Source organism: Jaculus jaculus, chromosome X (assembly GCF_020740685.1).
Source record: "Jaculus jaculus isolate mJacJac1 chromosome X, mJacJac1.mat.Y.cur, whole genome shotgun sequence".
Taxonomy (NCBI): Eukaryota; Metazoa; Chordata; class Mammalia; order Rodentia; family Dipodidae; genus Jaculus; species Jaculus jaculus.
In genome coordinates, this window is record NC_059125.1 from 150,221,263 (window position 1) to 150,235,368 (window position 14,106).

Genomic DNA, 14,106 nt, shown 5'->3' on the forward strand with positions numbered 1-14,106 from the left:
GATACTTATTTTTCTATTTTTATGTCCTTAGCCAGCATCCCACTTTTTATGTTGTAGTTCAAAAGATCGTGGGATTCCATGAAATATCTCCACTTGCCAAGAGCCATTTTTTTTCCCAGTAGGTGACACACCCAATTTGAGAGGGAAGCAACAATGAGACAGCATTTTAGCCTTGTCCTGTGAACCTTCATCTCATCACCACCTCTCTACTATCTTTTCATACATGTAATCAGGAGAATGGTCCTAAGTCTCCTAATAGTAGATATTTGGAGATGAGCATATGTTCTCAGTGAGATCATGTACAGATACAGTATTGATGTTACTACTGAGAACCATGCAATATTTCATATGTAGTGCCATCTGTTGCATGATGTCTACAAAATTCCCATTGAATCCAGTTTCCAACATATTTCTTTTGTTAAAATGTCTTATACGTATATTTAAAATTTTTAAATAGCATGTAAAGCCTAGTTTTCATTTGGTGTTTTTTTCCAAACAATACTTGTTTATTTTTCTCTTCCCCCCTCTTTTCTCTCTCATCCCTTCTTCCCTTCTACTCTTCCCCTACCTCCACATCCTTCCTGCTTTCATTCCACAGGTATTCTTTGGCCTTACTCCCTTTCTCATTACTTTTGTTCCTCTCTCATAGTGAGTAGGTATAGAATATGAAACTAGATAATTTTTTTTCTTTAAATCTCCCCTTGAAAGCATTCACCAATGTTCAGCTTTCATCTTTGCTTATTTCCTTTCTTCTCATGAGTAGAGAAAACACCCAGGACCAAAATTCAAAGTTTCATCAATCATCAATTCTCATCTTGGTACTCAATAGTATCTCCAAGGGAAAGTTTCTCTCCTTCTATCTGAAAGCTCACTAATGATGCTTTCTAAACAAACAAACCTAAAAAAACTCATATTGAGGAATTACGGCAGATTCAATGCTAGGTGCTAGACATACAGAGATGTACCTGACATGTTTTCTGCCTTTGAAGAACTTTAAGTTTACAAGAAAAGATTTGTTCCCAATCCCGTGAAGGCCATAGTCATATCTTTTCCTTCAGATTTAATTTGTTCCACCTTGTTCATTCTTGCAACTAATAAATAACAGGGTATTTACATCATTTGCCTAACAGTGAATTTGGTATTGATGCTTGTGAGATGAATGAAACAGAAGTGGTGCCCTTTCTGGAGATGTGATTGTGGGTAGAGTGGGCAATGCTTAATCAATGGAAACAGTGGGTACAAAGGATTGTAGTGTAATGTAATGTAGTGTAGTGATGATTCTGTGCACTGCAGTTTTCTTCCTTTGTTATCAAAAGTCTGCCTCCATTGCCGTACAATTATTTGCACCAAAACTGTTTAGTTATAACCAAGAAAGCAGCCTACACTACTTTTATTTACTTTTCCAAGTAGTCTCTGGATTCAGATGAGCTGAAGTTTTTTTTTTATTATTATTTGCAATTAGTATCTAAAGTCAGAAAACTGCTTGGGATCAATTTTTGTAGACTACTAAGGCCAGGAAGAAGAAACCATTAAAAATACCAGAAACATTTTTCTTATCCAGAGTAATTGGATCTATTCTGCCTGTAAAAGGATGCTAGAACAGCTAAAAATAACATGGAATTTATTTGACAAATGTATTCCCACTCTATCAAGAAAGATTCATTCTGTTGCTTTAGCTTAGCCATGAGGAAGAAATACAGACAAGAAAGAGGAATGAAAAACTTTAAAAGAGAAACAATGTCTAGATATATAGAAATGTCTTCTGAGCCCCTGCACAGCTAGGCCTGGGCAAGGAGCCAAGAGAAGAGCTGACTGGAGTAATGAATATTGTGTGCTTCACTAGTATCCCTAGACTCAGGTACTTGTCTGAACATCTGTATAATATCTGGGATAGTGTGTAAGCAGTGTGTACTCTGCGGATATTTGATTGTGTGGTGGTTTGATTCATATGTCGTCCCCCATAAACTTAGGTGTTCTGAATTCTAGGTTCCCAGCTGATAGAAATTTGGGAATGAATGCCTCCTGGAGGGAGTATATTGTTGGGGTGGGCTTATGGGTATTATAGCCAGTTTCCCTTTGCCAGTGTTGGGCACACTCTCCTGTTCCTGTTGTCAACCTGATGTTGGCCAGGGAGGGGGTGATGTCCACCCTTTGCTCATGCCATCGTTTTCCCTTGCCATCATGGAGCTTCCCCCTCAAGTCTGTAAGCCAAAATAAACCTCTTTTTTTCCCACAAGCTGCTCTTAGTCGGATGATTTGTGCCAGCAATGTGAACATGACTGCAACAGTGGGTATCTGTACATCTCCAAGAATGTATTTGTAGATGATGGTGCATGATTGAGAATGAGTAAATATGGAGCTGGGAGACATCTCAGTGGATAAAGTGCTTGCTGTGCCAGTATAAGGATGAGTTGGGAACTCCAATTAGTCTTGTATACCCACATGATCTTAACTCTGGGGAGGCAGAGGCAGGAGGTCCCTGGGGAAAGCTGTCTGGGTAGTCTAGCTGAATTAGCAAGCTTTGAGCTTAAGTGAGAGGCCCTACCTCTGTAACTAAAGTGGAAAGCAATCAAGGAGACATCCGACATCAATCTCTGGCCTCCACGTGCACTCGCAGATATGCACATATGCAAACACACACACACACACGTGTGTGCTCATACTCATACAAAGACACACATAAGCACACCTAAAATGTTAGTCCATCATTAACTCCTAGCAGTACAAAGTTGGTCTGTATAAACTCAGCAAATCTGATTACCCATACATTGCCCATTCATCAAACATGCTCTTTACAGAGGTCTCCTCATGAACTCTTAAGTGCCAGGGAAGCTACGTAAATTTGGCACTTGTCTGCAGAGAGTTCACAGGGAATCTACTGCACCCTCCTATTTATTCCACACTTAAAAAACAAAATTCAGTCTTCTCCTTTCCCTCTCTGGCCTTTAAACCAATTGCATACACTTTCCTGTGAACTACCTGCCTCTCCAGCTAACTCCCAGAACTCAAGTCTGAATGAACATCTATGGAAAATCATCTTGCCTGAGTAACTCTCAGCCTCCAGTTCCCCTCCCTCTTTGTAGTCTATTCTGTGCAGACCACTAAATAAATCATTCCAAAATAGTGTATGTACTTTCAATATCCTACTCAAATCATCTCAATGTTTCTGCAGTGCCTATGGGACAAACTCTACCACTTCCCATCACAATTGTTTGCATTTGCCCAACAGGTTGAAATATACTGTCTGCCTGCCAATAATAGTAGCCACACTGAAAACAGACATACTGAAAATATGTAAGAAGTGAACAAATGCCACAAGTTTGAACATATTTTCCCAGATGATAATAAGATTTTTGTTCCATGCCCAATGTGATAATGCATCACTTCCTTGGGAGTACTCTTAACACTTAGGAGATGGAGGTAGAAGGATTGTCACAAGTTCACAGCCAGTCTGATCTACATGGTAAGTTCCAGGCCAGGCAGAATACAAAGGAAATCTTCAGAAATTATTCTCAATACAAAAGTTACTCATTCAATAAAAGTTTGAGCACCCACTCATCCCAAGTATGCAAAGTAGATAATAGGCTCTTTGTTTCTTGATGTGAAAAGGATATAATCAAATATCTGATATTTAACTCGTCATCACATTCTTTGCATAGGGATCAATATAACAATGGGAATTGGGTATCAAAATATAACAAGTGATAGTCCTTGTAGAAGGCTCATAAGCAATGCATTTACTAGATCTGTTATCCCCTGCTTTATTGTTTGAGTCTTCCTCAAAGCCAAATCTGAAAAATGACCAGTTTCTAAAAGTGGTTTATACACAAACTTTGAGATATCCTGGTCAGTCAATGACATCCATAAGTGGATCTCAATTGCAAGCAACAGATTTCATGAATAGCACTGCTGGTTGTTTGGCCAGAAACCCCTTCACAGTGCTCTCCTCACATGACCTATCTGGACCCATGTATGTGGTGTCAACAAAGTGTGGATGGAAAAGCCAAATATAGTCTGGTAAAGATAGGGAATTTATAAGACAAGCTCTATCCTTAAAACACAGATTCGGAGATCTGCTATGGAAAATCCCAATTTGTTTTCTCTAATCTGTGACATCATTTTTATTTTTACTTTCAGGAGCTATACTTACCATGTCAGTGTCTGACACAGGGCCAAAACTGGTCACATAGATATCTGTCTTCACTTCAGTCACTGCATCTAAGTGAAATAAAGTAGAAAAGCAGAGTGTCATGGAGATTTCAAGGCACATGGACTCTGAATTTCAGCCAACTTGCTATTTCTGAAAAAGAATGTCTAACACTGTCACAGGAAACACCTTCAAAAATTCTCACCTATGCTGTTCCTTCACAGAGTGTATGCTAGGTACAAGGGTACTGTCTATTCTTTTAGACAGCACTGAAAATGACAGCAGAATATCCAAACATCAAAATTTACAGGGTGCCTTAAAATTCTCTGACAGTCACACCTACTGACCTTTCAATATGGGATAACCCTTATTTGTGGTAGTTTACAAATGTTGCAAAATCCAATTTTCTTCCACATCTAAGAACAAAGGATGATTTACTGTAATGGATAAATATGGGGTTGTGGGGTGCTTCCTAGAACCCCCAAGCCATGAGTTCCTATCTTCAAATTAACCAAAGAATTGGAAATTCCAGACTGGAGAAAATGATTTTTAAAACACATTTTATTTAGATGTCACAGGGATGTGGAGAAGGGAAAGGGCTGAAGAAGGGAAGGTAACATGGGGAGAAGGAAAATGGGGGCACCATGTAGTCCAGGATGCCATGTAAACAAACATGGCTCTTAGATAAGAAAACATGAAAGTAGTTGGGGGCGTAGCACATGCCTTTAATCCCAGCACTTGTGAGGCTGAGGCAGGAGGATTGCTGTGAGTTTAAGGCCAGCCTGAGATTACATAGTGAATTCCAGATCAGCCTGAGTTAGAGCGAGACCCTACCTCGAAAAATAAAAGAAAAAAAAGGAAAAAAAGAGAAGATGAAAAGGGAATTTTTTAAAAAGTGTGCTTCCAAAAAGAATGAAAGTAAAGACAGTAATAAAAAGTGTCCTTTCCCGTTGGTAGCCTTACCTGGGTGGGAGAGGGATGTCTTATCAGTTCCAAGACCCAAATGTGTTCCTGTAGCAGCTCTAGAAAGAATCTCTTCATGGGTCCAAAGAGGAAATACCTTATAGTTTACACTCACCTGCACCAGGTATCCCCCAGCCAATTGGCCTGGGCTCAGGGAGGAATCTACCCACAACTGGGACAGTTGTGCACTCAACAGAAATCTAATTGTGTGAGGTGGGAAAACAGTGAATCCCATAACTGAAGCAGGTGGGGGAGCTAAGATAGGCAAGGCAGCTGGAGGAGGTGTGGTGAGGGTGTGATGTAAGGCCATCCTAAGATCCCCCTCTGAAGGGCTGTCCTACCAAGCCAGAAGCTACCTGCTTAGTCTGGAACCCCCACAGCACTCCCTCTTCCATGCCACTCAAAGTGGGGAAGGGTCAAGGAGACAGGTTCCACTTGTGAGAACTATAACATGGCTAGAACATTAATGTCTGACACAAGACGCTTTATGCCATGGCAATCATGGAAACATCTGTTGAAGTGGTACTCCCATGAAACTGAACAGCACAGTGTGTTAAGCCAACACACAGCTGCCCAGCATAGTGGTCTGCATCCACAGAAGATATTTATGAATGAAAATAAACTTTTGTTGAATTAAGTGACTGAGATTTGGAAACAACTGTTGTCACATTACATTTATTTCCTTTTATTGTACCATCTGTTTCCTTGTATGTCATTCCATGTAATCTAAGAGCTTTTGACTGGCAGTGCTCCTGCTTTATTCCTTTATCCTCAGCACATAAAATAGAAGCATTACTCAGATATTGCTAATAGAACAGTTTTTCATATTAATGGATTAATCTCATCATGTATTTGTCATTTAGAAATGATATTTAGTCCATTTGGGCTTCTATAACAAAATACTTTAGACTGAATAATTTACAAACAGTACAAATTTATTGCTCACAATTGTGGAGGTTGGGAAATACAAGATCAAGTTGCCAGTAGTTTTCATATCTGATGAGAGTCCATTCCTCATAAATGGTGCCTTCTGTATCTTCACATAACAGAAGGGGTTAGGAACCTTGCTTAAGTCTCTTTTATAGATACACATATATTATTCAAGGCTTAATCAACCCCAAAGTGCCCCATATCCTCACACCATCTGCAGTAGTTGGCATGCAAATGTATATCTCCCATAGTCTGAGGTATTTTTCATTAAAATTAAACTTCCTATTTCGTCTTCAGCAGGTGGAGGTCTGCTGGAGGAAGTGTGTCACTGGGGGTGGACCTTAGTCCATACCTACTAGGTACATAAAGAACCAGACAATTTGGCTGTTGGGTCTGTCTCTCTCCAGTGGACATATGAAGTAAGCCAGGTTCTTCCATCATGATGTAGCTTCCCCTGGAATCTGTAAACCTTAAATAAATCTTTTCCTCCCAGAAGCTGATTTCTGGCTATTTGTCCCAGCAATGAAAAAGTAACTGCAGTACTGTACCACTGGGGACTGATTTTAGAGAGACACAATCATTCAGATGACAATGAATGACCAGGAAGTAAAGTTAAAGTTATCCCATCAACTTCTCCAATTTTTTTTCTATTTAGGTAGCCCAGCTAGCTTATCTACAAAAGCTTGTACAAACAGGACATAAACCATGGTAGTCGTTATAGCCCAATTAACTCATTTTTAGCCTACTAAACAACTCATCATTGCAATAAGTCAAGCAAGTCAAGCCCAGCATACATGGCACCAATAAAGTGTACTACAGCTAACACTGATAAATCTCACTTAAGATTTGGTATATGTACATAATAGGGCTGGTTTCTATGGTCTATGGTGGTATGTCTTTAATTCCATCTGTACCATATTCACTGAACTAAGCAGCCATGGATTCTGTTCCAAATAAACCTTTTATCTTCAGTTTTCATTTAAAAGTTGCTGTTTCACTTTCCAGAACTACTGCTAAGTTTTACTTCACTGTGCCCTTACCGAGGCACAGACATGTTCAATATACTCAAGGCTACTGCACTCATACAAAACCATTGTATTTGCAGAAGAGACAAGTATCATTTACTAATAACCAACACTATAATCAATCCACCAAACACACAATTTACTCCCATGTTTAGTCAACAAATTGAAACTAAACTCTCTGAAACTAAAGCTGTGCTGTAAACAGTTGGGTTCTCATCTCGAGCAAGGCTTCCCTCGAAGCTGTTTCTATTTTGAATGAACAGAAGCTACTCCACAGAACCACTGAGATGATACCTAAAGATGTGCCTCGAGAGGCTCAGTGCCCTGTGCAAAAACACCTATGATGTAGCATAGTGATCTCCAATTTCCAAACTCTCAAGTACATGAGACAATCTTAATTGATTAATTAAAGAAAACACAATTACATTTGAATCAAACATTCCAGGCGTGAGTTTTCAGACACAGAACTATTTTTTGTAGTTAAGAGAATCATGCAGTTTTTCCAATAGAAGACTCATCACACACATACACACACACACACACACACACACACACACACACACACACACCCCAAGATGCAGTGAAAAAGTCACAAAACTGATGGATGTGGTAAGCCTAGGATGTTAATATGAAGTGACAAAGGAAGACAGCCCATGAACATTCCCTCCTCCCTGATACAAAGTCCAGTCCAGATATTATTATACAGTGGAACAGTCAAAGAGTAGGAGGTTGCTCTAAACCTGAGGGGAAATGGGATCTCTACTTGTCAAAAAGGAAGTGGTTCTCAGAGACTTGGTTAGCTGGAATGGCTTGGGTTCTATAACTGTTCAGAGGAAATAAAACTGCATAGACTCAGAACAGTGCAGGTCTTGTAGGGGTCTTGGTAACCACTTTGGAGTCATGACTGTCAGGACAGTGACCCAAAATATTTCTTCCCACCCTGTGGACTCTTATATTCTTTTTGCCCTACCGTGTTTTACAATGTGCCCTGGACCCTGGGGAGTGGGATCAATATCACATTTAGTGTTGAACTGTCAACAGCCTCCGATTTTCTATGTTGTTGATTTTTTAGTCTCCTTAGTGTTTATCACCATTTCCATAAAGTAGCTTGTCTGGCTAGCAGTGAGAGCAGCACTCATGCTCGTTCTGCACTTCCTCTACAATTCCCCTCTGCCAGGGTGGGTGTAATAGCAACAACTCTTCAAGTGCTAAGCAATGGACTGGGATGCAGGAGTACAAAAGGCTGAAGCAGGAGTGAGGTGGACTATACCAACAGGCTCCAGATAAGCACTCACCAATGTGCACCTGCTCTGAGTAGGCCCACTCTGCCCTAGTCACACTTCACTACCCACCTGTGAATGCCTCAAGTAGTGACCAAACACAGGTGCATCAAATTTTATGCAGTAATATCTACTACATATCAAATCAGTCATCAATACCAACCCAACAATACTGGATGAATTCTTTATTTGTTTCATTTATTTTAAGCTTATTTTGAAATTAGCAAAACATTCTTAATTTACTTAAACATAATAAAATTCCATATATACATAGTATGTTTGTTAATTTTTAAGCTTTAAAATTATTTTGATAATATACATAATGGAGTTTGCTATTTTAACTTTTTATTTGTTTTTTAAAATGTTTATTATTATTACTATTGGGGTGTGTGGTGGTTTGATTCAGATGTCGTCCCCCATAAACTTAGGTGTTCTGAATGCTAGGTTCCCAGCTGATGGATATTTGGGAATTAATGCCTCCTGGAGGGAGTGTATTGTTGGAGACATGATTATGGGTGTTATAGCCAGTTTTCCCATGCCAGTGTTTGGCACACTCTCCTATTGCTATTGCCCACCTTATGTGGGCCAGGGGGTGATGTCCACCCTCTGCTCATGCCATCGTTTTCCTTTCCATCATGGAGCTTCCTCTTGAGCCTGTAAGCCAAAATAAACCTCTTTCTCCCACAAGATGCTCTTAGTTGGGTGATTTCTATCAGCAATGAGAACCTGACTGCAACAGGGTGTATCTAGACTATGTATACCATGGTAAATGATGGGCTATATACAGTGTGCATGGCCTGTGCATAACACTTTCCCCTTCATAACTATGCTCTCCATCATAAAAGAAGGGTGGGGGAGGGTCAATCGAAATTCAAGATATTCTGAATAATACATATAAAACTCTACTTTCTTGGGCTGGAGAGATATCTTAGCAGTTAAGTGCTTGCCTGTGAAGCCTAAGGACCCTGTTTCGAGGCTCAATTCTCCAGGACCCACGTTAGCCAGATGCACAAGGGGCGCATGCGTCTGGAGTTCATTTGCAGTGGCTGGAGGCCCTGGCACACCCATTCTCTCTCTCTCTATTTCTATCTGCCTCTTTCTCTCTCTGTCACTCTCAAGTAAATAAAGAAAAAAGAACAAAAAAAATTTTAAAAAGAAAATCTACTTTCTTGAAAAATGGCACATACAGAAGCCCTAGGTTGTTACTAGATAATTTTCAGTGCCAGGGATGGGATACCTTCTAGTGAGCTGTTGGCCAGGTAGGTCCCTGTTGCCTCCAAAGCATTATAGGCTATTGCCAAGGCACTTGGTTTCCTGTGAGAAAGAGATGGTAAGACCCTATTGCTGAAGACTTAACATGCCTGAGCAGCAAAGTCACTAAGAAATCCAGCTGGGGCTGAGCTGAATACCTCCTCCCTGTAGACCAGCAGACAGCTGGAAAAAGCTTTACTGTATCCAGGCTTATGGGAGATAGAAGTCATCAGTAGTGAGAACAGTGGACACTGGAAGCTTCAAATTTGTCCAGACAGGCAAAATGACTGAACGAGTGCAATGTTTGCTCTGTGGGAAACCAACTGTTCTCTAATTGGACTGAAGGCCCATTCTATGGGAGGGAATACATGCCTGGTACTGAGAACCTAATCAAAAGCCTATGGCAGGGGAAGTCATGAGCCTTAGGGGTATAAAGCTTTCTCTTGTCTGGATAAATACATATATTACTCTCACCAAATTGCCCTGAAAGCACTACACTTAATGTTCATATTCATATATTAATGCTACTCTCATTTCTGGTTAGAGAAGCTTCTCTTTTCAGATGGCGATGACCACTGGGATGACCCAAAAGGCAACATAGTGCTGAGAAGAAGGGACTTAGGAGTGACCAGCACTGAAACATCCAAGTCTCAGGGTCCATTGCGGGAAAGGTGGTGAAAAGAATATAAGAGCCGAAGAAAGGATACAGTTCCTTACATACAACTGTCCGGACAGAAATAATGGATGATTTTAATTCCTTGCTATTGTCAGCAGATTGTCAAAACAGAAAATAGAGAAACAAAGAAGCTAAATGGCATTATAGATAAAATGGACTTAACAGACATCTAAAGAATATTTTATCCAAACTCTACAGAATATACATTCTTCTTAGCAGCTCATGGAACTTTCTCTAAAAGAGATCATATGTGAGGACACAAAACAAGTCCCCAAAATGTAGGAAAATTGATATAACTCATTGTATTATATCTGAACCCAAGGCAGTAAAATTAGAACTCAACAACAAAAGAAACCACAGAAAATACATATACTCCTAGAGATTGAACATGCTATTGAACAATGAAATCAAGAAGGAAATGGAAAAAATCCTTAAACTGAATGAGCATGAAGATACAACATACTAAAACATATGGAACACAATGAAGACAGTTCTAAGAAGTATATTTACAGCTCTAAATGACTACACATAAAAATATAAAGATCTCAAATAATAATTTAATGATCCATCTGAAGGCATTGGAAAAACAAGAACAATCCAAACCCAAAAGTACCAGATGGAAAAAAAATCAAGATCATGGCAGAAATCAACGAATTACAAATGAAGAAAACAATTTAAAAATTTATGAAACAAAGAGCTGGTTCTTAAAAAAACACAAATGAGATTGATAAACCCCTAGCCAAATTAAACAAAACAAGGAGAAGGAGAAGATTCTAGTCAATAAGATTAGAGATGAAAAAGGAAGCATTATAACAAATACCAATGCAATTGGGAGAATCATAAGGACGTACTTCAAAAACCTATATTCCACCAAATTGGAAACCTAAAATAAATGGATGCATTTCTTGATGCAAATGAGCTACCAAAACTAAACTCAGAAGAGATAAATAATCTGAATAGAGCTATAACACCTAATGAGATGGAAGCACTAATTTAAAAGCTCCCAACCAAAAAAAAAAAAAAAAAAAAAAAAAGGTGCAAGCCCAGACGGATTCACTGCAGAATTCTACCAAACTTTTATAGAACTAATACCACTACTTCTCAAGGTATTTTATAAAAATGAAAAATGAGGAAAGATCCCTAACTCCTTCTATGAAGCCAGTGTTACACCAATACATCAACTAGACAGAGACATAAAGAAAGGAAAATTCTAGACCAATATTCCTGAAAAATTAACACACAAAAGTTCTCAATAAGGGCTGGAGATATTGCTATGTGGTCAATGTACTTCCTTCAAAGCCAAACTACCTGGGTTCAGTTCCTCAGTACCCACATAAAACCAGATGCACAAAGTACTGCATGCATCTTGAGTTCATTGCAGTGGCTGGAGGTCCTGTCATGCCCATTCTGTCTGTCTGTCTATCTTCTCTTAATCTCTCTCTGCTTATAAATAAATAAGCAAATAATATTTTTAAACAGTCTCAATAAATTATTGCAAAGTGAATTCAAAGATACATCAAAAATATCATCTATAGAAAATACCTATGTTCTCTTTTTAAAAATATACAACACATGATGTGTCCCTACAAAGTTTCTATTTAATAAATAAAAGAACCTTAAAAAAATCATCTATCTCCATCAAGCAGGTCTCATCCCAGTGATGCAGGGATGATTCAACATACAGAAACCAATAAATGTAACACATTATATAAGTAGGCTTAAGGACAGAAATCTCATGGTCATCTCAATACATGTAGAAAAGGCATCCAACAAAATACAGCATCCCTTTGTGATTAAAACACTGGAGAGACAAGAAATGGAGCAATCATATAAATATAATAAAGGTTATATACAATAAACCTAAAGCCAGTTTCATACTAAAAAGGGGGAAACTTGATGCATTCCCACTAAGTTCTATAACAAGCCAGGCATGTCAACTCTTCCCATTGCTATTTCACAATGTGCTTAAAGAATTAGCTTGAAGCTGGGTATGTTGGCACATGCCTTTCGTCCCAGCACTTGGGAGGAAGGCAGAGGTAGGAGGATTGCCATGAGTTTGAGGATACCCTGAAACTACATAGCAAATTCCAGGTCAGCCTGGAATAGAGTAAGACTCTACCTCAAAAAACTATATATATGGCGTCTCCTAAAAAGGTTGACTATAGAGTTTCCAATATACCTAGTTATTCCTTTACTGGGCATTAACCCTAAAAGCTCCATTCCTCAGTTCAGAGATATTTGTTCAAACATGTTAATAGCTGCTCAATTCATAATAGCTAAGAACTGGAATCAACTCAGATGTCCATCATCAGATAAATGGATAATCAAGATTGGTATATCTATACAATGGAATTCTATACAGCATTAAGAAAAAAAAATGACACATTGAAATTTATAGAAAAACAGTGATCAAACTCAGAACAGATCATTCTCAACGAACTCACCTAATCACAGAAAGACAATCATTGCATGGTCTCACTCATCTGTGGCTCCTAACCTGGACTAGCCTGAGATGCTGACATATATAATAGGCATCTTATTGACAAGACAATGAGAAGGGTGGGGCTGGAGGAGAGGGTAAGAGTGTGTGGGGGACACAAAAGTGGACCTAAATGGAACTGGTACTATAAATTCCTATATCCAGAAAGACAGACTAAAAGATTGAACCATCATCAGGCTCTTAGAGGAAACAAAGGGCTCTGGAGAGTATGATGAATACTAACCTTAATTTTCTCCTCCTCCTCCCCCCACTTCCTCCTCCTCCTCCTTCTTTTTCTTCTCTCCCTCTCTCCCCCCCCTCTCTCTCCCCTCTATTTCTCTCTTTTATGGTTCCTATCTTTTTCTTCTTTCTTTTCCCTTGGCACTGGCCTATAACTTTCAGTACCAGTATGTGGTTAGCATCCACAATGAGCTGTTGATCAGAAAAACCAAAAATGTTTCCCAAAAGAAGACAGAATCCTGCCAGAGCACTTGATTATACACCAAAGGTTAATGGTAAGCCTCTACTGCCAAAGACACCATGTACTGTCAGTATGGAACATGGAGAGACCTGGCAGGAATCTGGAAGAGAACCAGTCCCCAGACAGCTCGTCCAGTACCAGATGCTGCTACATGAACTACTGGGGGAAAATGACTAACATCTGTTGAAGCAACTCTAGGTCTAAGCTACTCAGCAGCAAACAACCTGACATGATGCTCACCCAGGTGCAATAGTTGCACACAGCCATGATGGGTAACCAACTGCTCTTGAATTGGTTAGTAGATCCTCTCAGTGGAATAGAACCCACAGCTGGAGCTAGGAAATAAGTTAGAATCATATCCAAATAATGAGTTCACTCTCCAATATCAAACTCCCACCATTTTTGGGCTACAAATTCTCTCTAAGATAATAATGGTTATCCTATTTATCTGGTGCTAACTTCATTCTCCATTAGAGAATCTGTTTCTGTTTTTCAGATTGATGTAGAACCCGAGGAGAGAATCAGCCCATCACACCTCACCAGCCCCGCCCCTGCCAAAACCATAGAGTAATTGGGGAATTGAGCAAGAGTGCTTTCTTTCTTGGATAACCTGGTACCAGAACAAGGGTGAAGGACATAGACACAGAGAACACTCAACTCCTACCAAACCAGAGGTCCAGAGACACAGACTCCCAAGACCACATCACTGAAGTAGACCTAAAACGAACCCAACATGGCTCAGGGAAATTCGCACAAGAGGGGGCAGAAAGATCGTTAGAACTACAAGTTGGGACATTATGCACAGAGACATTGCCTCTTCCCCATAACTGGTTGCTACCCCCACAATGCAAGACCCACAATCCCAATGGGGATA

The 14,106-nt window shown here is 39.5% G+C and overlaps 1 protein-coding gene across 3 annotated transcripts in view; it reads right to left on the minus strand.

Annotated features, from left to right (window-relative positions):
* The window catches only part of Gabra3 (gamma-aminobutyric acid type A receptor subunit alpha3), a 235,776-nt gene that overhangs the window by 84,428 nt on the left and 137,242 nt on the right, over positions 1–14,106 (minus strand). For all 3 annotated transcript variants that reach the window (XM_045140822.1, XM_045140823.1, XM_004668913.2), the window contains exon 4: positions 4,151–4,218. In XM_045140822.1, coding sequence (XP_044996757.1) covers positions 4,151–4,218 — 68 coding nt within the window. The remainder of the gene's footprint in view (positions 1–4,150; positions 4,219–14,106) is intronic.